Source organism: Eupeodes corollae, chromosome 3 (assembly GCF_945859685.1).
Source record: "Eupeodes corollae chromosome 3, idEupCoro1.1, whole genome shotgun sequence".
In the NCBI taxonomy this organism is placed as follows: Eukaryota; Metazoa; Arthropoda; class Insecta; order Diptera; family Syrphidae; genus Eupeodes; species Eupeodes corollae.
The window spans coordinates 24,458,476-24,484,682 of NC_079149.1; the positions used below are offsets into that span (position 1 = coordinate 24,458,476).

The 26,207-nt window shown below is 36.4% G+C and overlaps 3 protein-coding genes across 5 annotated transcripts in view; 2 read left to right on the plus strand and 1 right to left on the minus strand.

Annotated features, from left to right (window-relative positions):
* The first annotated feature begins 1,884 nt into the window (after positions 1-1,884).
* On the plus strand, positions 1,885-4,259 carry LOC129951342 (Golgi reassembly-stacking protein 2). The gene is made up of 4 exons (XM_056063439.1): positions 1,885-2,053; positions 2,130-3,207; positions 3,270-3,427; positions 3,485-4,259. Exons 1-4 carry the CDS (start codon positions 1,991-1,993, stop codon positions 3,740-3,742), a joined length of 1,557 nt encoding a protein of 518 aa, XP_055919414.1. The 5' UTR covers positions 1,885-1,990; the 3' UTR covers positions 3,743-4,259.
* Positions 4,260-12,257: 7,998 nt separating this feature from the next.
* LOC129949748 (NADH dehydrogenase [ubiquinone] 1 beta subcomplex subunit 11, mitochondrial) lies at positions 12,258-12,983 on the minus strand. Its single transcript, XM_056061383.1, has one exon. The coding sequence runs from the start codon at positions 12,897-12,899 to the stop codon at positions 12,462-12,464; it is 438 nt and encodes a 145-aa protein (XP_055917358.1). The 5' UTR covers positions 12,900-12,983; the 3' UTR covers positions 12,258-12,461.
* Positions 12,984-16,994: 4,011 nt separating this feature from the next.
* Positions 16,995-26,207, plus strand: part of LOC129950133 (hyccin) — a 29,967-nt gene continuing 20,754 nt past the window's right edge. Inside the window, exons 1-4 of one of the 3 annotated variants that reach the window (XM_056061965.1) lie at positions 16,995-17,032; positions 17,592-17,770; positions 20,564-20,824; positions 20,911-21,397. In XM_056061965.1, the coding sequence (XP_055917940.1) occupies positions 17,621-17,770; positions 20,564-20,824; positions 20,911-21,397 (898 nt within the window). In that variant the 5' untranslated portion in view covers positions 16,995-17,032; positions 17,592-17,620. The other 2 variants (XM_056061966.1, XM_056061967.1) reach the window with 2 other exon arrangements.

The following is a 26,207-nucleotide window of genomic DNA, read 5'->3' on the forward strand; positions in this document are numbered from 1 at the left end:
TATTTCATTTTGCCGTTTCGTGAAGTGGATCGTAGATTGAGATGGCTGGATGTTTGGTAAGTGCGCCAAATGAGCCTTTGTTGTTGGAGGGAGAGAGAAAGTAGTATTTTTTGATTTACAAAAATATGATGGAGTATAGAAAAGGAAAGAATGTATTTTGTTTGATGTTTGGTTTACTCTTTTCTATTTGTGTGTACTAAAATTTCTGATAAGAATTGTGTACACTAATGATAAAGATTATGTTGTTTATTTTGTTTCGAACACCCGCAAACAGGAATCATTTTGCATTCAAACTTTTGTCCTAAAAAATATGAGAACAAAATTGTCTGTCAGTGTATATGTTTACTGTCAATAAAATGGAACTTCAATTTGAAAGAAAAGCCAGGTTTGACGTGAACACAGAAAAACATACGCTGCCAGAATTATGCTACAGGTTAGATAACATTAATTTTATATCGTGTTTTTACAATTAAAGATAAAGAGAAATGATTTATAGAATTCTTGTCTTTCTCAAATAAAAGCTTCAGAATTTTAATAAAAGAAATCATTGCACTCTTATTTCTTTGTAAATAGGAAGATATGTATGTGATTAAAATTGGAAGGATATCAGTGAAATTGTCACTACGGTAGCAGCGCCATTTTCTCCTCATGGATATTTCCAAGACCTATTCACAAATTTGCAAATAGGTCACAAACGAATTCTATCTTAAATCGGAAGTGAAGCATAGGTATAGATCTAAACTTTCACTAATTTGTGGCCCAAATGAAAATATGGACAAACGTAATCACGAATTTTTCCCTCTATGGCACGTAGCGCCATTTTTAAAGAAAATTTCAACACGTAGTAGCTGTCGCGTGACTGTGCGTAGGATTTTCAGGCCAGATGTTTTGGGTTTAATCCCTGCTTGCGCCAACTCCTCTTGCGAGAAATTAACAAGAGTAATTCTTGTCATGGAAAATTGCTTTCCCAAATAAGCCGTAGTACCCGTAGCGTGATGATTAGTGCGTTGGAGTGTCATGCAAGGGGTCTTGGGTTCAATCCCTGCCTGTGCCACCTTAATTTAAAAAAAAAACAAAAAAAGTTCTCCCGGGTACTGCCTCTTGCGAGGAATTGATAAATCCTTCAAGAGTAATTCTTGTCATGAAAATTGCTTTCTCAAATTAGCCGTTAGGATTCGGCATATAAACTGTAGGTCCATCTATGACAACATTACTAGCACACATAAATGGTTGAGAGTTGTAAGTCACTAGGCCCTGGTTCTTCATGGACTGTTGTGCGACCTAATTTTTTTTTTAAATAAGCCGTCGAATTCAGCTTAAAACTATAGGTACCCTCCATCCCTGACAGCATAACTTACACACAGGAATGGTTGAGAGTTGTAAGTCACTAGGTCCAAGTTCTTATTGGACTCTTCTGCCACCTAATTTTATTTATTTTCAATAATTTTAAAGCGTACTTGAAAAGTGCATAGTTCATTCAATAATCTTTAGTAATGTCGTAGTTTTACTCTTCAAATATAAAATGATGGCAGATTCAAAAGTGGCAGCTTCCAAAAATTAAGGCCGTTTGAAAAGCCCTTATTAAATAATTTAAATAAATATATATTATTTTTATATATATAAATTAAATAAATACGATATTTTTTAGCTGATCAAATAAAACAGACAATTTGACTTAAAATTGTTGATTCGGATTGTGACAAAAATAATCGATTGATCAATTTGGAATTCTAAAAAAATTATAGCACATTGCTCGTTAGTACCATACAAAGTAGGAGATCATATTTTCTGTTTTTACTATACACTTTTAAAAATGAAACCATTCAACGCCGATTCAACGTCATCCCTATTCTAAAATGTCAGTTTTGTCAAGGCAAATGTCATTCTCATACACTTTGCTAGAAATTTTCAATTTTTGTAATTAGTGCCACGTATTTTTTGTATTCTCTTAATAAATAATTGTATAAAAACTTTAAAATATAAACAAATAATGGGTGCCGGACATAGTGTAGAAGTTCCCGGAGGTGGTACCGAAGGCTATCATGTTCTAAGGGTAATCAGAATACCTTAAAAATGTCCCAAAATGTTCAATAACAATTTGTCTATACAATTTTTTTCTTGCTCTTCAGGTTCAAGACAACTCACCGGGACAAAAAGCTGGTCTGGAAGCTTTTTTTGATTTTATAGTAGCAATCGGAAACACTCGTTTAGATCAGGATAATGACACCCTAAAGGAACTTCTCAAGCAAAACCTTGACAAAGTAACGAAAATGACAGTTTACAGCAGCAAAACCCAAACCGTACGCGATATTTCCATTACCCCCAGTACTTCGTGGGGTGGACAAGGTCTTTTGGGTGTGAGTATTCGATTTTGTTCTTTCGAAGGTGCAAACGAAAATGTTTGGCACGTCCTCGAAGTGCATCCATCGTCACCAGCCGAAGCTGCTGGTTTGAGAGCCTTCACAGACTACATCATAGGAGCTGATGCAATTCGTCATGAGACCGACGACCTCTTTACCATGATCGAGACACACGAAAATCAAATTCTGAAAATCTATGTGTACAACGTCGAAGACGACGCTTGTCGTGAGGTATCTTTGAAACCGAACTCCAAATGGGGAGGCGATGGCAGTTTGGGTTGTGGCATCGGCTTTGGCTACCTCCATCGTATTCCTATTCAAGCTGTATCGAATGAAACCAAATCAGCATTAAAATTACCAACTCCCGACGCTAATGTCAACACTAATGTGGCCTTGCAGGCTGCTAGGCCCACAGAACCGATGCCGGCAGTGTCTCAGGCGACTTCGGTTAATCCCAGTTTCCCCTACATACCGCCTCTAACAAATGCATTTACCTTGCCGCCGACTAATGCCAATGCACAAACGTCAGCAGCGGTGGCAACAACAGCTCCAAGCGATATTAGCAATTTGGCGAATCTTCATATAACACCAACGTCGTCGACCTCGACCACTACAGTACCTAATGCGGAGCAACCAAAGGCAAGCGAAGAAACTGGTGCAGTTCCCGAAAATGCTTTGCAACCACCACCACCACCATCGTCAAGTGTGAGTGCAGTTATGCCCGAAGTTGCCGGCGGTGCAAGCACATTCTTTCAGCAGCCGAGCGATGTGAATGCAGCACAATTTCCACCACAAATGCAACCCCAACAAGTTCTACAAAAATCTCCAGATCAGTATCCCATTGGTGGTGAGTTTTGATTTAGTTTAGTAGTTTGAAGAAAATATTAAATTTCCTTAAAAATTTTCCAGCTCCATCATCAGTTCCACCACCAAGTCAAATTCCGATGTTCGCCCAGCAGTCACCTTTTTCAAATGTACCTCCACCAGCATCGATTGGAAATATGACCGGACAATATAACGAACCAACTGCACCCTCGGCTTCAAACTCATTCATTGCATCTCAACAAGTAATATTTTTAAATTAATTTCCATACCAAATTTGTCTTATCATTTTGCCGTTATAGCAACCGCAGTTCTATAATCCGAACAACTACCCTGTCCCAAGTCAACCACCAACTAGCTATCAAACTAATTCTTCGAACGTTAGCTTACCCTATATGCAGACATTCGCATCCTACCCTCAGGTACAGCAAACATCTGTGGTCACCCCGATTTCATTACCAGGTATGCCACCACTTACCGTTAACACAACCATACCCACACAGGCGCTCGAGGGCTTGAACGTGCAACCAACTTCAGGATATCCACCCGTTTCCAATTGAGTTTTATAATCTTAATTCTATATCGACCCGGTTGTAGGTAGATTGTATTTTGTTTTTGTTTTTCTTTTTTATTTTGTTGAACGTGGTTCAATGTATTTTAAAATAACGGCAACATCCAAAAACAAATCTAAATAAAAATTAATTATAGAATGATTTTTATTGGAGACATGGATCGAGACAAGGGACCGAATAGAAAACAAGAATACATCGTTTAAGTCCCATATCCCAGCTTAAGCTTGGTAAATTAATATCCAATTTATTTTCCTTCATTACAAAGTATAATAAATTTTAAATCATTCGAAAATAAACAAACAAAAACAAATGTTATAATGTATAATATAATATAATATGTATAAACTAAACTAAAGACTATATTACTTAAATAATAAAACAAGCGAATAACAAACAAACAAAAGGAAAGAATCAAAACAAACATTATATAGATGCAATATTAATAAATTTGTTATGCTAGAGGAAAATTTCTTTTTATGTTTTTTCTTCATGTTTTGCTTTAAAATATTTTTGTTTTATTTTTGTATAGCTCCATATTTTTAGCTGAATAGCATTAGGTTAGGTTAGGTTAACGTGGCTGCGGATTTAGAATCCACACACTTAGGTAAAAGAAAAGGCCCATTGTGATACCACATAAATCTAGAAAATTACTCCTTACTAGTCGAACCATTTTCGGCTTTTTATAAAGCGATGAAGATAATTGATATTCTTTTTAGCTAGTTCACTGGAATTATCAAAAGTGTAGTCTCCCAAATGAAGTTTGCGTCTTAGTGGAAGAGCAGGGCAAGTGCAGAGAAAGTGAGAGATTGATTCCTCTTCTTCCTCGTCCATACAGCTCCTGCAGAAGTCATTTGAGGCTACACCAAGTCGTATTGCGTGTCTGCCTATAAAACAGTGTCCCGTAAGGACACCTATTAGGGAGTTAATATGAAGTCTGCTTTGAGACAATAAGTCTTTAGAGAGCTTTAGGTCCAGTGAAGGCCATATGAGTTTTGTGTCTGCGCATGTTGGTAAATTGTGCCACCTAGAGTTTGTTTTCGTAAGAGCTGTTTCTTTTAGCAGAAGTTTACATCTGGCTATAGGTATACCCATCTCCACGGTTCCATTTTTAGCGGGTTCATCGGCTGTACAATTTCCTGTGATGTTTCTGTGGCCAGCACACAACAAAGGTGAATGTTAAATTACTACGCCATCTCCATAAGAGACGATCGACAATCGAAGGCCGTTTGAGATTTGGTTGAGATACCGTCAAGAGATTTAATAGCGGCCAGACTGTCAGAGAAGATGCGGATATCAGGAGTTGATATCACATTTATCTTAGCCAGGAAAGAACCTCTTTGATCCCTAAAATTTCCGCTTGGAAGACGCTACAATGATAAGGGAGGCGGAATGAGATGGTTAGATTAAGCTTTTCTGAGTACACACCACTACTCCCTCATTTCTATTGGATCCATCTGTATAAAAATGAATACTTTTTTTGTTATCCAGGAGCTTTTTGTCTTCCCATTCATCACTGGATGGAATGGATACCTGAAAGTTTTTTCCAAATAGGGGTTTAGGAATAGTGTAGTCTATGTACTTTGGTATAGAACCAAAGAGGTTCAAAATGATGGAGTGCCCCACATTGTTGTTGGTCCATTGAGATGAGGCGTTGAGTCTTATAGCTGTACTCGCTGTTACTTGTTTACTGAAGATGTCGAGGGTTGTCAAATGGAGGAGAGTGTCTAACGCTACTGAGGGTGTGGTCCTCAATGCCTCGCTTATGCAGAGACATGCAGTGCGTTGGACTCTGCTGAGTTTGTCGTATTATGTGACTTTCTCCAGTGCAACCCCGTACATAAGTATTGGTCGGATGACCGATGTGTATAGCCAGTAGGTTATGCGAGGTTGAAAGCCCCATTTGCTTCCTATGGCTTTCTTGCAAAGGAAAAGAGCTACTGAAGCTTTTTTAACTCTTTCCTGAATATTAGGTTTCCAACTTAATTTTTTGTCCAATATCAGACCAAGATATTTGGCTTCATTGGTAAAAATTAGTGGTACACCTTTTATTGAAGGAGGTACAATTACTGGGATCTTCATTATTTCCGTGTAAAAAGGACCCTCGTCCGTTTTTTGAGGATTAATACTAAGTCCGCAGTGATCAGCCCATCTAGTGAGCATATTGAGTGCGTTTTAAAGGAGGTCTGTCAGTGTATTAGGATGTTCTCCTGTGACGGCAATAGCAATATCATCGGCATACGCAACCACTATGTAGCCTTCCCTCTCAAGGGATATTAGTAGTTCGTTAACCACTGAGTTCCACAGGAGAGGGGACAGAACACCACCTTGCGGTGTGCCTCTGCTGACAGCAAAAATCCCACAACTTAGAGTTGATGATTATGCTTTTAGCGTTAGATTCGACGTTTAGAATGTGTCCTCAATATCCAGGAAGGCCACCATAGTATATTCCTTTTGCTCTAGGGAGTATTTCTAGTTTCTACCGATTTCCCTTTGCAGTAAACATGCTGAGACATCGATAGTCTCTTATCAATGATATTACGTATGGATATCAATCTATCGTTCCAGAGGTTTGAGAATGAATGATGATATGCTAATAGGTCTTAGATATTTAGGGTTGACATGCGAACATTTGCCCGATTTATGAATGAAAACTACATTTACTTCTCTCCATTGCTGAGGTACATAGACCAGATCTAGACAACTTTTGAAGATCATCTCAATGATGGGCAAAGTTATAGCATTATAGCATGAATCAAATCAAATGGGGTGGCGCAACAGTCCGTTGTGAACCAGGGCCTAGTGACTTACAACTCTCAACTATTCCTGTGTGCGAGTACTGTTGTCAGGAATGGAAGGGACCTACAATTTTAGGCCGAATCCGAACGGCTAGTTTGAGAAAGCACTTTTTCATGACAAGAATTACTCTTGAAGGATTTGTCAATTACTCGCAAGAGGCAGTACCCGCGAAAATTAATTTTTTTTTTAAATTAAGGTGGCACAGGCAGGGATTGAACCCAAGACCCCTTGCATGACAGTCCAACGCACTTTTTTTTTTTTAATTAATTTTTATTAATTCATTCTTAAACCTATCTTAAAGCTAGACAAAAATTCATAAAACTAGCCTAATTATCCATAACTTACAACTAACTTAATGGTCCCATACGGACACTCTAAGCTAAACTATAACACTTAATACTAATGCCTTTCGGGCCTAAGATCTATTTTACTTCAATTTAAATTTTATTTATTTTTGTATTTATTAGAAAAGTTTGAGAAAAAAAAACTAATATCAATATCCTTTTTTACTTTTGCTTAAAAACTACTTAAAATAAGGTCCTTAAATAAAACTTAAAACTAACTAAAACTACCTATTCTACCTATAAACTACTTAAAACTAGAACAACCACAGCAGCTAATCTAACTATCTAACATTTTTGTTTTTCATATTTTGTTGTCTATTTTTTTTATTTTTTTATTTTTTTTTGTATTTTTTTTTTCTATTTCTTTTCGTGCCACCATGCCTATTCTACTTAAAACTAAACCCTAATACTATTAAACAAGTATGTAAGCCGGCCAAGGCTTAAAACCCCATCCCGACTACCCACTATCAAGTGCCGATTGAAGCCACCAAAACTGGTTCTCCTGCTTCACCCTATCAGTTCGGTCCCGTTCGGACACAGCCCTACTGAACCGAAGGAGCTCTGCTCCACCTTGTGCCATGACGTCCCGATTGTACAGGAGTCGCCTATCCACGGTTCTTCGTCTGACGTGGTAGATTAACGGAACTGCCAATCTATCCTGCATCAGACCGCATTTGTCTAAAAAGAGGAATGCCTCTGGTGGAATGAACCCGCTCAAGCGTGCACTTTCAAAATACTCGTCGTTCGGATAGAACGCCCCGAAAATTAAATTGTTGGTCGAAGACATAGCTCTTGCAATGTGACCTCGAACGAGTTTTATCACGAAATTGTCAATTCTGTTGATTCGAGCCCCGTTGTATAGGACCTCGTTGGAATAGTAATGCACATAAGAAGATTCGGCTGTTCGATATAAGCCGGTACAGCGTCGTAAACACTGCCGCTCGAACACCCGAAACTTCTCCATCTGGGAAGGGGCAACGCTGAACCACACAGGACAACCATAAACGATCATTGGCCGTATGAGGGCCATGTAGCAAATTACCTTCACTCTGGGGTCAAGCCGACTGCTATAAAACAGCCGTTTCGTCAAAGCAAAGACTCCTCTGGCTCTGGTCAGAGCAGCATTTATATGCCTGTCGAAATATAAATACTGATCTAACCAGATACCGAGGTACTTCACTACACTTTTGCTCGCTAATGGCTGCCCATGAAGATCAACGATGACCATCTTGCGCCAATTCTTGCACGTATCCCTCGTGGCCCCAGCCAACGGAGTCCGGAACAGAATTGTCTCCGACTTTTGGACATTTATTTTCAGTTTCCAGTCGTCGCAATATCGCTGAATCTTGTCGAAATCACGCTGCAAGAGAATTCTAATAACCTCAACCTTTCGGGCCGTTCTAGTCCAACGCACTAACTATCATGCCACGGGTACTACAATTAGCATGAATAGCATTAAGAATAAACAGATTTAAAAGTTAAGATTTTTGTTTACAGAGAATTTCAGGGTTTTTTAACCCTTTGTTCTGTCGATTTGTTTCTTTTCTAAGGCCAGAAAATTACGGAGGAAATTCAGGGTATATGGGCAGACCTATTTAAAGTTGTTTTATGTGATCAAGGAAAAGCATCACTTCATATTTTTTATATTTTCTAAATGGCTAAGCATAAGCAAAAAACCTCCCGCACCACTAAAGGAGTCTGATGATCGGGTTGGTCCCCGTGAAATAGCTATAACTCCAGCCTATGAACTTGGTGGTAGCACACACAAGTTGTTGTTTCATTCTAAATTTACAACGCATTATTATTTTTTTTAGGAATAAGTTGTAAATATAAGGAATTCAAATTAAAAAAAAAAAACTTGGAAGTATTCTCTGCCCATTTTCTTATCTTATTTGGCATTTTCAAGTGGGGGTTCTAATCAAATTACCGGAAAAAAGATGATTTTTCCTATTTAATTTTTTAAAATTCTGTTAAAATGTTATTTATTGAGATCGTACCGAAACTTTCATTTATTTTCGAGGATAATGTTACAAACTTTCATGGGCAAAAAGTTCGTTTCAAATGGTTTATTTGATTGGCTGATATTAAGCTTCAAAGATAAGAATCATAGGGGGCGCTAATCGGCTGTCGGGCAGTGTATGTATATCACTTATATCCCGCAAATGAGTTGGAAGTGAGTTCCAGAGGCGACATGCAGCGATAAAAAATTGCCTTCTGAGGTCAATCACGAAAAGTGTGGCAAAATTACCGATGTCGATCTATTCGATGTTGACATTCTGGTTTTTTTCAAACAGATAAGCTAGTTGGCGTGTTTTCAAGATTTAAAAAAACAGTATTAATGTTTGAAGCTTCATGAAGTTATTAAAAGGCATACTAAGCAGAATCTCTTGCAAATGTGAAATATGGTCGTACCTTCTTAAGCAAAAGATGTATCGAATGATACTATTGAATGCTATGTTTAATTTATGTTTTCTGATGGAATCGCAGTTGTAAAAAAATTCGCATCCATGAGTGAGAACAGGTATTACCAAGGTCCTTGCAAGCATTAGTGTGGTTTTAAATGGAGTGATGTTTTGGGCGGTCCACATCGCTCAAAGCGTTCCATGAGTTTTACCTACTAATTGCTTGATGTGGTCATTCCAGGTCAATGGTTTATTGAAGATTACTCCTAGATTTATACTGGAATTTACGAATTCTAATAGGTTCTGGTTTAGAAATATGGAAGGAAAGTATGTTAAGTCTAATTCTTTTCTTGATATAACCAGGCATTTGCATTTGTTTGCGTTGAGAACCAACCCATTGCACCACGCCCAGTAGGATATCTTTTCTAGTTCTTGGTTCAGGGTGAAAGCGCAGTCGTCACTTAAGCCCAACGGACAGCTTTTGTAAATTTGAATGTCATCGGCATAAAAATGTTTTGATGCTTCATTTATAATAAAACCGATTTCATTCACATACAATGAGAATAGAAGGGGGGATAAAATTGATCCTTGAGGAACTCCTTGTTGAACCGGAAGAAAATCGGAGAGATTTTCATTTAAGAAAACGGCTTGCTGTCTATCATTCAAAAAGGAAGAAAATAGTTTCTTCTGAATATATGTTGAACCTGTGACGCATTTTATTCAGAAGTATCGAGTGATTCACGATGTCGAATGCTTTTGAAAAGTCTAATAGGACTAAAAAAGTTACATTATCAATATCGAGTTCAGTCCTTATGTCTTCAATTATTTTAGTTAGTGCCGTTATACAGCTATGGTGGCAACGAAAACCTGATTGAACATCGACTAAAAGGTTGTTGCGACTGACGAAGTTGCTTAATTGTTTTTGCATTATCCTCTCACAGACCTTAGACAGAAATGGAAGTATTGAAATTGGTCTAAGTTCATTGCAAAGCGAGTTTTTGGGGATGGGAATTATTTTTGCTTTTTTCCATTGATGTGGGAAAATGCCAGTCCTAAGGATTGAATTTATTACATGTGTAAAATAGGATAGAGGCAAAGGAAGAATAGCTTTAATGAAAATAGGATTCAAATCATCAGCACTTTATACTTATGCAACTTTCAACTATGTCTAAGGCGTTCACACAATCGAGATTGAACAAAGTTTCTGTAGAAGGTGGAGGTATGGTATTAAGAGATACATGGTCTCTTATAGTTATTATGGGTGTAGAAACAAATTTACTGTTTAGCTCATTAATATTCAATTCAGCTGGAAAATTATTTCTTTGTTTGCCTATACCTAGCTTACGGAGGTTGTTCCATATTTTACGACTATCCGATTTTAGTTCTAGACGGTTAGAGTAGAAATGTACTTTTGCGTGTCTTACCTCTTGAACTACTTTATTTCGCAATGATTTATACAACTCACCGAGCGTCGGTATACTAGATCACGCTGATTTATAAGTTTTATAGTTTATTTTTTAAATATAAGCTAGATAATGTGGAGTCTCAAAAGTCAACAGATTTTAAATTTTTGTTTCAAATCAAGAACGCGATTTAGGATAATAAATTAAACAAAACCAGTTTTCTGTTACAAATCGAACTTTGCTAGATTTGTCTTTTTTTCTTTATTTATCCTACAAAGGAACACTGATGCATTTATGCTAAAACGGCTTTTAAAAAATTAAAAACAAAAACGTAATAAAATTTTAATTTCCTTCTTGAAATAAATTCGTCGTATGAATAAGTTTATAGATATATACAGTCCCTGGCCATATTATTAGACGCACTTAAGATTTTATGGCAAATCAGGTTTTCGAATATTGTAAGGCATTTAAATTATTTTGTATGCAGAATATAAACTACTTCCGAAATGAAGCAACAGATCTAAAGATTTTTTTTTAAATTAATATTTTTAATTTTTGTAATGTTTTTCAATATTTTGTTGCTTTAATAGCAAAGGGGCTGTTTCCAGCCAGTCCTACAGAGGGATAATTTCTTCCCTCAAATAAGTTTTGATGGACCGGGCTGTGAGGCATGGAGCTCCATCTTGCATAAAAATGTAACCATTTACCATTCTTGAACGTTAAGAATACTGCGTATAATCTAATAATTATAAAAATTCTGCAAAGCGTCTAATAATATGGCTAGGGACTGTACAACGGATATTTTTATATACTTTGTTAAAATTCGAGTTAGGTTTTCTATTAGTATATTTATGCTACAATCAGCGTCCAAAAAACAAAAACATTCAAAACTTCAAATAGAGTCAAATGAAAACTCATAAGTCATCTCATAACTAATGAGAATTTATATTTCCGAAAATTAAGCGTGATACAAAAGTTATTTTAACTGTATTTAGAAAATAAAGATCTGTGCTTTGCAATTTTTTTTTACACTTGCTTCTTTTATACGCTATCGTATAGATCTTTAACGGTAAACTAAATTATCTGTGTTATCACTGCGGAAGAAATGTAATAATAAAAATTGTATTCATGGTGATAGTTTGCAGGTCTAACAGTAATGTAGCATCAATACCAGTATACAAAATAACTGATTTTAATCAATAATATTTTCACCATTAAGCAAACTCTATGCATTAATCGGCCTTAAAACAGATTTGTACTACAAATGGTAAAAAAACTATAATAGCTTCAGTGGTAATTAAAATATTGACACTATGTTCCAGACTAGACTCCGTTTTTCAAGAACTTCAATTGATGGTTAAAATGTTTTTGTTTGGATGAGCGCTAGAGCACTTTTTTGTTGCCATTCGTATCACAAATTGCTTTCGACGAACGGCGCCTGTTAGGACACAGGCTAAAATTAATTTCTCCAAAATTGTAAATATTGCTTTACAAAAACCCAATTTGTAGTTCTATACTTTTTATTAAAACAAATATAATCATTAAATAAAATTCAAACTTATTCGTTTATGTATCATAAGCTGCACTTTTTATTTACAAATCCAGCAATACATTCTTTTCAACAGTGTTTTTTCGGCTTTTTCGTTAAAATTAAAATCCAATTACATAACATTCACTACCAAGCTGAGGGAAATACATTAATCGGAAGGCCGACCACAAAGGTCGGTGTGTTCACGAAGTAAAGGCATTTATTTTCTCACGTTTAGATAATGATTTCAGTATTTCCCAATTCCTCATCCGATGGCAGATTCATAGCACTGGGATCAATGTAATTAGGACTTATTAAATCCAGTCCAGCTTTCTCGCGACGACGCAACTCGAGGAATCCCTCACGTTGCGCCCAATCACGGTATCTGCTATCGGGTGAGTAGGCCCAAAAGAATGTTCCCCAAACAATGCACAATGTTACAGAGAAGAAGAACGAAGCTTTGGTTGAGCTGCGATCGGTTGCTTCATCGTGGTGATCGAATCCCCAGCTAACCCAATTTTTGTTCTTGGTGGTTGTGTCTTCTTTGGCTTGATTTAAAGTTGGCGAAGCAGCAGCTGTTTCACGGTTTTTTGGAGATGTTTTGATGGAACGCGTTTGGGCAATGATGTTTCGCAAGACAGCGCGATTATTCAATCGGATTAGGGCCGACATTTTTGGAAAAAAGATTTTAATTTTCTAAAAAAAATGAATCTTGTTACGACTGAACAAGGACAGTGACAGTGACAGTTGATAAGTGTCAAAAATGACAATAGAAAAACGTCATTCTGAAAGGAAGTGTTTGAAAATTTCGTCTTTTTATTGGCTGCGTTCAACCACATTATCTGAACAAAAATTCGATAACCCCAATATTCAGTAATTTAAATACCAGTTTTTTTCTTTAAATTCCAAGATATTCAATTTAAAAATATAATTAAAATTCTTTCTATGCACTGGGGTCCAAATGCGAAATCGCTAATATCGAAGCATGTTTCCTTAAATTTACGGTTTCTGCCAAGAAATAACTTATCTTTCAGGGAATCGTAAAATGTGGATTCTTGACAGATTTGTGTGTAAATATTGAATTGGACTTTCGAAAGGAAACTTGAAAAGAATATAAAAAAATGAAATGCAACTTAAGTTTTCTGAATATTCCTTTAGTTGCTGAATATTTATGTAAAGTTTCTCAATAAAGCACTATACACATGAGCACGACCAACGAATGAAAGAGCATTCGTCGATTTTGACATTTCTTTCACATGAGAGTTTTTAATTCGTCGCGATCGCGAATGAAGTTTGATGGTGACGGTCTCAGCCAAACACCATTCACCACCGAAAATAAAACAAGAATGATTTTTTTAGGTTAAGTACGAGCGGTTATTTTATTCGTTGTGAGTGTGGATAATGTAGAGTGCGAATAAAGTTTGACAGTTCGTATCAACTACTTTGCCACGAATAAATTTGTTTTCTTAAATTTATTAATATAAAAATAAATAAATTAGGCGGTGCAACAATCCGTAGAGAACCAGGCCTAGTGCCTTACAACTCTCAAAGATTTCTGTGTTCGAGTAATTACAGGGACAGAGGGGACCTACTATGCCGAATTCGAATGGTTAATTTGAGAAAGCACTTTTTCATGACAAGAATTTCGCTTTCAGAATAAAACTTTAGGTGCCACAACGAAATAACCATCACGACACGGATACTACAATTTATTAATATATGATATTGAAAAGTAAAAGTATGCATTTTAAATCAAATAGAAATTATATTGCTATCGTTTGTTAAGAATTTAGGTGGATATATGTCTTCAAACTCACATTTTGTAATTCATTCGTCGTTCGTTGGTCGCGCTCATGTGAATGCTGCTTAAGGCTAGGCGCGCACATGCAACTATAAGTTTCGAAACTGTTTGGTTTCTAATTCTAAATTGCGAAAATTTATTAGTTGCTTAAACCCATAAAAAATGTATGTATCCTACTATGATACATGTAACTGCGCGCACATGCAACTAAATAGTTTCTTTGGTATGCATATATTAGTGCATTTCAGTCGAATGATTCTTTAAAGTGTGACGAGGCTAGTAGGATACTTCCATACGCGCAGAATAATATATCCTCCTCGTAAGTTTGTTTTCATAATTTAATTTGCTTCTTTTTAAACGTCAAATGTATTTATGCACTGAATGGAGATGGTTATTATTATTAGCACAATTATTTCAAATGAAGTTTCGCGTCTCACAAATGGGAATGTCAAGAGTAAAACAACGCTGTCGCCGTCGAATGCTATCAACCAGACTGCAAATGGAAATGTATACAATAAAGAGTAACATAAACAACACTGAAACGGAAAAGCACCCACAGGAGCAGCAGTATCAGGAAGAGGAGGATTCTATGATGATCCTAATCGGAGCAAATCTTCATTCGAAAAGGTTCCTCTACACATAGCCTTCCTAGTATATCTTGGCTTTTACCTGCTCATGATATTGGGCTACATCAATCAATTGATATGTGCCCCAAAAGTAGCTAAAGAAAATAATCGAGAGGTAAGATGACGATTTGAATCGATTTGAAATTCATGAACTGACAGACTGAGTCTGAAATTCCATTTTTTCCAGGGCTATGTTACGCTATACGATGCCTCCGAGGGCTTCTATTCAGGGTATGTCTATCGGAAGGTCCGAGATTGCTGGAATTTCTCAATTTGCAGATCGCATTACCAAGGATTACGGTTGGACATTTGAGTTCACTTTAAAAGAAATAAGATGCTTGAACAGCGTTGCAGAACAGACGGCTTGGCTTTAGGCAGTCCCCGTTGTGAAGTATGTTGGAGTGTTCGATTGTCCGAAGTTATTGCATTGAAAAAGAAATACAAACCTTATTTGTATTTGTATGAGACGCATAGTGTGGTAGCGATGGGGCCAAATGGTCGCGGTATTGTCGACTATTATGGCTCCGATCCGAAAGATGTTGATATTCTAATGGCAAAATTTAAAAGGAGCTTTGGCAGTGCTGGTGGTTTTATTGCTGGAACAAAGGTAAAGATTTATTAATAGGTGCCAATCGTATCCAAAACAAATTCATTGTTTTTAAATATTTTGTTTTTTTTTTCTTGGTGGTCTGCTAAATGTTTGGTTTATAATAAACAAATATAATTCTTTTCTAGAATATATTAGTTATCCCAAGCTTTCACTTTGAGTCGAATATTATTTGATTATTTATTTGTAAAATGTGAATTATATAAATTTTATTATTTTATTTTTGTAGGTCGTACACAAAATTTCTGTAAGGTAGCGGTTGTTGGAGTTGGGTTTCCTGCCACTCCAATTGTGGAAGGACGTACATATACGCTTAAGAGCAGTTTGATTATGCCTCACAAGTGATTGATGAAATAAGTGATTCAGTAATCAGTTGGCCTAAAATATTCATGTAAAATAAGAAATTCTAATCCGATTATTTATTAAGTTAAAAGTAATAATAAATAAATGAATAAGGTCATTTTATAATTCGTTTGATAAGAATTTCATTTATTTGATGTATCTTTCCATATATATATATAAGTATAAAGTTAGTTACTAAAGATCTATTATATTTCTATCACTTAAAATAAATAAGTAAAGCAAAATTGAAAGATGTTTCATTTTCATCGCAGTAGAAAAAAGCGGAGGTCTAGATAAATTGTTTGAAATTGTCCTTTTAGAAGGCGTTGTGACTTCAACGGGTGAACCCAATATTGCCTTTTGATTGCATGTTTATCCCTTCTTTTTAATTCAAACGCACATATCAGTGCCATTTCGTAAAAATCCATGCCTAGAACATTTTATTAACAAAAAATATATTTTATATAATTTTGTAATTTGTTTCTACTCTTTTCTTTCATAAGCAAAAGAGTAGGACAAATTTGAAACTATTTTGTTTCGTGTATATGAGATAGAAATAGTGAATAAATGTTTTCTGTGTATTGCTTTATTTCGTTGATTACTTTTGGAGTTGCTTATGTGCGCGATGTTTGGGCAACTGACGATCAAACTATTTGGTTTAGAAAAAGTTGCATGTGCGCGCCTAGCCTAAGAGGCTGTAATTTGTATACAAAAAAATAGTAGTTTAAAAAAGAAATAAGTTTATGTTTTTTCATTCTAAAGATAAAGAAAAACGATGTCAGCTGATTGACCACATCAGCTAAAGTTGGAGCAAAATATCCTATTTAGAGATTTTCCATAACCCATTCACATATTTTCGGCTTTATATCTTTTATAACTAGAATTGCATCTTTTAGCTTGGGGATCATTTAAATGAAACTTGTCTTTTGCGTAACATCAACAAAAAGTCTGAAGGTGTTAAATCACAACATCTCGACGGTCAATTTATATCATACACTTTTACAACTTTTCTTACAAAATTGTGATTTCGTTGGTTGTGTGGCATGAAGAGCTATTTTTTGTATTATTGATTTATTAAATTGTTGAAGAATTTACCTCTCTAATATGTCAAATGTTAAAGAATGACAACTTCAAAAATCCGCCTATTCAAATTGAAGCCAACATTTCTTTGTATATCTATATTTGTTATCTAAAAGTTGATTGTCACTTTATTACCGCACGGTCTAACGTATAAGGATGAAAAAAAAATAGCTCTGTCACTCTTAGTTCATTGTCAAAATATCACCTTCGCGTGACTTGGGCATTTTTCTACCTTACGAACATATCCCTCTAAGTCTCATTTCTGAACTCCAGCCAAAATCAATTTTGCACTCCAGCCTTCAGTCAAAGAAGTTACGTCAAAACATCAACATTAATTTTATTTTGTATGGTATGTATCCGAAGTCTGATAAAGTTGTGTTAATTATGCAATTTAAAGATATCGCTGGTAATTTAAATCAATTCCAATTAGTTAAACAACATTCAAAGTGCAAATTGATTGGAAAAAAATATAAATTATCTTCTGCCATCACCTCACAAAGTTTCAGTGAAAAATAAAGAACTACTCAACTTAGTGCACTTCACTATACAAAACCGATAGGAAAAGGCCAACCAACCAGCGCCGAGGCCCTATTTCAAGGCTAAATTAAAGCAAAAAAAAAAAACTAGTATCTCTCAATTCAATTATAAAAATGAGTGCAAAAGGTCAATTTCGGGGTGAAGAAGTCGGATTTTCCGGACTTCCTTAAAAAGAATCACCAATTAATCAAAGAAACGTTGTCTGTTCAAGTTTACTCTGATGTATCATCATAGTTTTCATTTTCAGTTTGCATTGTGTTTTTGAATGATTACCTCACCCCGAGTAGTTTTTTCTTTTTCTCTTCGGTTTCTTATTGAATGATAAGGAATTTTTATGTGTCAATGTTAATTTTTATATTTTCTATTTACAGTAGATCATCGTGATATTTAAAAGTGCAACATGGCAGAAGCAATAGTTCAAGATTGGTTGGCTGAATATGAAAGCCTGCAGCCATCTGAGATGCAATCGTTTGCAAGTTTGCACGAAAATAACCAAGAAATCGCCGAAGCAATATATACAATATTTAATGAAAGGCTTAAGTATCCAGAGGTGAGTTATGATATTTCAGTTTTAATTCTTTCTTATGGTTATCCTTAATGATTGGGAAGTTTTATTTTCTTAAAAGTGGGTGTATACAAATTTGTATATTGCTTTTAAAATTAAAATTGCATTTAAGACACAAGCGAGTGTTTCAAGGCTAACCTCCAGCTTAACAACTTTTTCTGAAATGTCTACTTTCTTGTTAATTCAATTTTCAAGACATAAATAGTTCAGCTTCATTAGGTATATATTTATAGTTTTGAAATTTTTAGGACTTATATTGTATATTGTTCTGAAAAATAAGATGTAAGAGATTTATCTGCCTTGGTTTGGTAAAGAGCATATAGCAACTAGTAGTAGTACAAATTGTTTCGGAATAAAGTATGCCCCACAGTTAGAACTTGAACTTTTACCCGATTCATAAAAAACGTGATCGGCTTCTCTGCACCAAATGTAGAAGTATTAGTTTAGGTTAGGTTAAAGTGGCTGCCCAAAATGAAAACGGACACACTTAGGCCAGTTGAATGGCCCATTGTGATACTATATGAATCTTTACTCGATGTTTGTTGACTTCAAAGCAGCGTTTGATTTGGTAAATCGCAAGCTTTAATATACAAACTTTCGCAGATCGGTGTTTCAACCAGATTTGTACATGTCATCAAGAATATGTATACAAACACAGAAGCTAACGTCTGGGATGGAGCGCATTTTTCTGAATGGTTTAGTACTGATTCTGGTGTCAAACAAGGATGTCCGCTTAGTGCACTTTTATTTTCACTATTCATTAATGACATAGTTAACGACTTACCTGGAGGAATTAGAATGGCCGGAATCCGGATAAATGCTTTACTTTATGCTGACCACATGGTCATACTATCGAAATCGAAAGAAAATCTTCAATTGATGATAAACCGACTGTCTGCATACTGCGATAAATGGGGATTAGAAATCAATACAGAAAAATCAAAAATAATGATCTTTTCGCGATTTAATCGGACTGAAGCTGGAAGTAATTGGAAGTACAAAGAAAGAAGTTTGGAGGTGACAAACGAATATAGATATCTTGGAGTGAACCTCAACCCACGGCTGAATTTTAGTAAGCACCTTGACATTAAAGCCAAAACATCAGTCAAAGTCTAATAAACTTAACATGCAGAAAGATCTTCTCAAACAACCTTGTATATTTATCTACCAAAGACCAAATTTTTAATTCAGTTGTGAAGTCCACTTTATGTTATGCAGCTCAAGTTTGGGGAATGGAAGAGTATGAGGAAATTGAGAAATTTCAGAGGAGTTTCATCAAACAAATTTTCAACTTACCAATCAACACGCCGAACTATGCGATCTACTTCGAAACTGGCTTACCAAAATTATTTACAAGCACATTGAAACTACAAGCGGATTATATTATTAAAGTCTTAGGTTTTCCAGATGAGCGACTGAGCAAAATAATGCTGCTTTACGAAATAAGGAACAAAGACTGGTGGTATGACAAATGGCATCGAATTGCCACTTCATTTGGTGAAGATATGCAAATTAATACAAGTAACATTCTTGATGTTAAGGAAAAAATGTATAAAATTATCCAGCTTAAGGAAGACTCGGTTCGGAATCAATTTATAAAAACAGCTATTGAATCAGAAAGTCGAATTTTATATAGCCAGTTACAATTTAATCTAAATAACAATAACTATTTCAATGAATCTTTAAGCTACAAAGATATTTCTTTGATTTTCAAAGTTAGATGCGAAGTCTTATGTCTCAACGGTAGACCATACAATGGGAATTTCAAACAGTTCTGTACACTCTGCAATCATAAATCCAAAGAAGACTGCTTCCATTTTATAAGCGTATGTTCAATTTTTAGATACAAGAGATTCTCATATTTTAAAAAATTCTCCCTCACTCTACAAGAGACAATTCTAATATTGAATGGACCATTCATTTGAGTATACGCCTAGTCGCGTGGCGTGCTTTCCAATTAGACACTGTCCGGTTATGACACCTATTATCGAGCTTATATGCGATCTGCTTAGAGATAGTATGTCCTATGACATTGTCAATAAGGACGAACTATAGTATGCCATGTCAAGTTTCGATATCAGAATGACGTTGGAGATTTCTCGCTGCACCGTCAAAATTCAAAGAAATTAAATAGAAACCTTCAAAACCACCAGAGGATTACGACAAGGTGATGAGCTGTCATGTTGATACTTCATTACAGTTCTCCAGATAGTGGTGCTTAATTCTACGGCTAATCCACACAGTATTTTTGATATGCCGATGACTTCGACATTTTAGAAAAAAGCAAACGAGCAGTAAACTGTCTTCAACGGTCAAGATTGCTAGGGCATGTTGAGCAAATCAACATCGAAGCTCCGAAGGCACATCTGATCTCCGCTGGAGTGATCAAGTTGAGGCAAATACATGCACTTGGTGTTAGAAATCGGGATAGAGTTAGTTTGTTGAATCTATTACTTGCCATCAGGTGGTTTACTGATGGGTTCAGAATGTTCGATGGTTTGAAACCAAAATGTGCTTCGCAACCACTCAACAATCATTTTAATTTCTTGAGTTTATAAAAGAAATAAACTAAGAGGAGAAGGTTTAAGTCGATTATCCAAGAGGTTGCAATCAAATTTAGAATGAATTTTAAAATAATATTTATGTATATTTATAACAAAATAGAATAAGAAATTTGAAGCTGACTGACTTTTTTTTTAAAGAGGATTGGCCAGTACCTGAAAACAAAACAATGCAAATTTACATTAGCTTAACTAATTTTCTATATTTATTTCACAGTTAATTCATGGAATTTGTAACCAATTCCTGAGTTTTTATCGATCAAATGAAGATGGACTGAAAAAATTCCCAATGCAATTTGTTCCCGTTCTTATTTACGTGTATCTCAACTCAGTCGCAATGGGCGACAAGAAAGGCTGTCGGAGTGTTGAAACACTCCTCATATGCATATATAATTCTGAAATAACCGCTGAAGATGGCACTCCAAAAGTAGTTTCATTCCGATTGCCATTACTGGCACATGCATCAATTTATCATGAAGTAAGTTTTTCTATTTAAAAAAAAATAATTATAATAATTAAACTAAACATCATATATATTTTTTTTTTTTTTTTTTTCATTTTAAGGAAAAAAATCTTCCCCTAACAGATCTGCGACGATGGGAAGAGAATTGTAATCGAGAAATAAAATGGGGACCTTTCTCACAAATCGAATCAATCAACGCCCAGAGTCGAATGAAAGTGATGACCGCTTTGTTATTCTCCTACAACCATCACTTAAGCTTAACACAGAAAAATACTTTGCTGCATTTATGCCGGATGGCATCACAAATTGTCAATCAGGGATTCACTAAACCCGGTCATGCCCATCGAACCTCATATGGATCAGATCCAACAAATGTACTTGTGCCGAGACCCCCACCGCGAATTCCATTATCATCTAATTTTCTTGTTGAATTGGTACATGCAATTTATTTTGCAATGTTCAATGGATTTGGTACAATTGCTATACAAACTTTAGAGGATATACATAATAGAGGAATATTTGAAATGTATTCTGATGTTGTTTTGGTCACAAGTGCTGTTAAGAATTCATTACATGCAAATCCATCAGGTGAGTTAAAAAATAAATTATTTTTGAACTTTAACAACAAAAAAAACGTCTCTAACTTATGCTGAACTAAAACCATGTGTGTACATTTATATGTTTGCGCTAAGTGTGTAGCAAAATTAGGTCACATACATATAATTCTAATCGATATAAATGTTTTAGAAGTTTTGTACGTGTCTCATAAATAGTTTCCATTGAAATACTATGCTAGTAAAAAAACATGTGTAAATAATATTTACCAGTTCCTTTATAAACTATACAAATATAAATGAATTAAAAATGTGACTTCACAGACGCTTCAATTAAAAACTGTACGCAGTCAATGTCGATATTTTTACAGAAATTATCTATCTTGGGCAGTTTACCTAATCCAGGAATTGACCACAATTGTTCCAGCGATGAAATGGCAAACATTTATTTACTAGCAAAGTCGCAAGACTTTTAAATGATTATTTTTTGTTTCAGCTTGGTTTGCTATTGACTTTTAAATAGAATCTTCTACTACTGAAGGAGATATAATATTGGTCGAGTTAATTTATTGACCAATTTGTGTAATTATTGTGATTAGTAGAAGTATAGTTCCTTAGGCTTTTTTGGTCGCTGTAGTTTTCGCAATGAAACAATTAAGTTACATTAACTTTCCCAACGCTTCGGTAGGGTTTGCTGCCTTCTGCAGAGGTTCTTTATTTACTATTAATTAAATATATTTGTTTGTGTTAATAAAGTTCCCCTGAAGAAGGCAGCAATCCTGCCAAAACCTTGGGAAAGTTAATGTAACTTAATTGTTTCATTGCAAAAACTACAGCGACAAAAAAAGCCAACGGAAAACTATATTTCCACTAATCACAATACTATTGTTCGTCTGGTTTATTAAAATTTGACATATAAATTCTGCAGTATCTCTGTAAATAAGTATTTATTTAAATATAGTTAATTTCGTATTCAAGCAAAATAATTGCAATTAAGAAAAAATGCATGTGGTTGGGAAAAATACATTGTGCTGAGAAAAACAAGAAAGCCTCTTTAAAAAAAAAATGTTTTTATAACTTGAATGTGGCAGTTTCCGAAAAAAGAGGCCCAGTGGTGTGCTAAAATTAGGTTTCGAGAAAAGCGCACTTGAGGTTTAAAAATGCATCATTACATAATTCGTTTGGGTTCACAAGTTGACACTAAGTATTTAGCTTAGCTTCTTTCCACGCCACTTGTTTTTAAGTTTAGAATATAAAACGGCGCCATCAAAAAGATCTTTGTTTCCTTTTTACCAAATGAGAGGATTGTTATTTCATGCGAATACCTCTGAAACTTCGCCATTTTTAGAGGTGCTGCCGATGTTGACGATGTTTTAAACTTGTACTTCTGCAGCGTTATATACTTTACCATTTTAATTGTATAGTTCCTTAAGTAATATTCTTTTATTTTTATATTCTACACACCTTGAACAAAATTAAGCAACATGAAAGGTTTTCTGATCAGCTTTTTTTCACTTAAGAGAATTAAATTTACTAACATGAGGTCTATGTCCCAGTCTGTATTCGGGTAAGGCAGTGTAAATTTAAGGGAATATAGAATTAATGGAATTTCAATCCACGGTCGTAAAAAAACATCGTATGAGATGTTTCTGTTACTAGAGCTTTCACTGTTGATTATGAATAAAACACACATTTGTTTTCTGTTTCGCACGCCAAGTTGGTTGAGCCGTTTTACTTTAATTCTGTTAACTAGGTCAGTGTCGCTGTACAGCCCATACGGTTCGTCGTTGTATCTTCTCCATTCTCCATCTATGCGTACCGGACCAAAAATCACCCGAGGGATTTTTCTCTCGAAGCGTCCTAACTCCTAAGACGTTCTCATCTTTCTTTGACAGGGTCCTCCGCACCATAAATGAGAACCGGGATGATGAGTGTGTTATAGATGGTGATTTTAGATGCTCGAGAGAGGACTTTACTTCTCAATTGCCTTCTAAGTCCAAAGAAGTAGCGATTTTCAAGAGTTATTCTTCGTTTGATTTCAGCGCTGGTGTCGTTGTCTGTGTTTATAGCGGTGCCTAAGTACACAAAGTCCTTAACTACCTCGAAGTTATAGCTGTCCATGGTAACGTTTTGTCCAATATATGGTTGTTCAATGCCCTTTTTTGATGACAATATATACCTGGTATTGCCCTCATTGACCTTCTTCGCTTCCGTCGCAATGCTCAAAAACGCTCCACTGACATCACGCTTTGATCTTCCAATTATGTCAATATCATCTGCGTATCCGAGTAATTGGATGGACCTTTGGAAGATTGTGCCTCTAGTGTTGAAGGTTGAGCTTTGCACAATTCTTTCCAGAACGATGTTGAAGAAGTCGCATGACAGTGCATCGCCTTGTCTAAAACCTTTTTTGACATCAAATGCATCGGTGAGATCTTTTCCGACCTTGATAGAGCAGCTGCATTCAGACATTGCTCTTTAGAGCTCTTCCCAATAGATCCTGTCAAACGAGGCTTTGAAGCTCGTGGTTTTTTTTTCAAGATCTGCCGTAGTGAATATTTGGTCGATAGTGGACTTTCCTAGTCGGAAAATTTACGAACCGCATTCCTGTTGTGCCACCCCTTTTTCTCCTCGATCGCGTGCTTCTTATGATCTCTTTTTTTTCCATCTAAGAAGCCGGTGTTCCTCTCTCCTCTTCTGCTCGTAGAGCTCGCGACCAGCTCTGGTCCTTCTGTACAGCACCGATTTGTATGCCTCTTGTTTCGCTGCGTGCGCTTGCCGGCATTCGTCGTCAAACCAGGGGTTTCGCTGTGGTGGCCGTCTGAAACCTAGCACTTCAGAGGCCGCATCTCTGATGGCTGCAAGGCAATGTTGCCTCTGGTTTTCAATGCTTAATGCAGGCAGCGTAGGACTCCTTAAAAGGTTACTAAAGACTCGATCGGAAAAGACATGGCAGTCTCTTGCGATTGTAACCGTCTAACGTCGAAACTTTTCACAGTACTTATTTGGCTTGGACCGGGATATCCGTAGCCGTACCTCCAGGATATCCCCTCGGAAAGTTCGGATATCCTGTATTCTGGAGAAGTGTCGTGCGTCGATCGCAATGTGGTCAATCTGGTTGACAGTTGATTGATCAAGAGATTTCCATGTACTCAGGTTGTATCTCCCGATTGTGCCACCAAAGATGTCTTCTCTTCCTAGATTGGCGTTAAAATCTCCTAAGATAATTTTATGTCATAGCCAGGGCACTGCTCATAAGCCTTGTCCAAGAGCTTGAAGAATATGTCTTTGGTGTCTTCATTTTTGTCCTCTGTTGGGGCATGCGCGCATATAAGGCTTATGTTGGCGAATTTAGCCTTGATGCGGATTGTCGTGATGCGCTCGCTCACACTGTTGAAACTCAAGACTTTTTGCCTGAGTCTAGTTCCAACAACAAATCCACACCCAAATAGACGCTGTCTTTGTTCTCGGTAGCAGTCGCTGTCGTATACATCGCAGTCTTTTAGTTTGCGTTTGCCCGGTACATCCCATCGCACTTCTTGGATGGCGGTAATATCTGCCTTGAAGCAGATAAGGGCTTCCGCTAATTGTTTTGTTCGGCTGCACGTGGTCTGTTAAGGGACCTAACATTCCACGTACAGATCCGAAGTTCGTTGTCCTTATTTCGTTTGCGCGGGTTCACAACAGTGAATCCGTCCACATCCGAGGCTTGTTGGTGCTTCGCAAACATGATTTTTTTATGTGGCTACGAAGTCACCCCGACGGCATAACCCCCAACCTGGAGGGCCAGATCCTTAGTATAACTCCAAGGACGGGGCGCCGGATGAACCGCTCCTGGGCTCCGAATAAGTCGTAAAAGCCCTATAAGGTGTTCACTAAGTAGTTCAACCTTACCGGAACTGTAGACGCCACCGTTGATTCCATCTCGAGAATTCTTCCGCTGCCGTCTGGATTAGGAGAGGTGCCTTTGTGGCAACACCTCTCCCCCTCTCACGTTTGCTGCCCCCAACAACTTTTCACTAGGGTTAGAACCCATTCTCCAGTTGAGGTACTAGGCACCTGATATTCACCGCGGGGAGGTGAGAGTAGGAGTTGCTAGTGGTGGTGGGTGGGTTTGGAATAAAAAACCTGTGGACGCTTGTGTCCTCTTGAATGCACATGTCTATCATTTGAACATCCAAATGGCGTCACGACACACCTACATCCGATGTTCCAAATCTTCGATGACGCTGAGCTATAATTGAGCTTTTTTGCCATTAATGTGCTGAACTATCTGATCCTTTAGTTTTTGAATTATTGTTTACTTATCTACGTACACTTATTATTTCAAATTACCCCAAAGGCAGAAGTCTAATGTGTCAAATCACATGATCTTGCCTGACCGTTCTCATTTTGGAAAATATACGGTCCAAAGATACCGCCAGCCCATAAACCGCACCAAATAGTCACTTTTTCCGTGCATTGATATTTCGACAGTCACAATCACTCTTCAATTATCATTCGTCCAAATGTGGCAATTGTGCTTACTGACGAATACACTCAGGTGAAAATATGTCTCATAACTGAAGATGATTTTCTTCGGAAATTGATCATCTACTATTGCCATTCACATTCAACATCGGCCCTTAAAATGTATCTACCTTTTAGTAAACTGTTGCTAATACAAGACGCTGTGAGTAGGGCAGGTACAAGGTGATGATATCCCTAAGCAATATAAGCTCGATAATAGGTGTCATAACCGGACATTGTGTAATAGGAAAGCATGCCTCGCGACTAGGCGTATTCTCAAATGACTTTTGTAGAAGCTGTATGGACGAGGAAAAGGAGAAAAAAATTCTTCATCT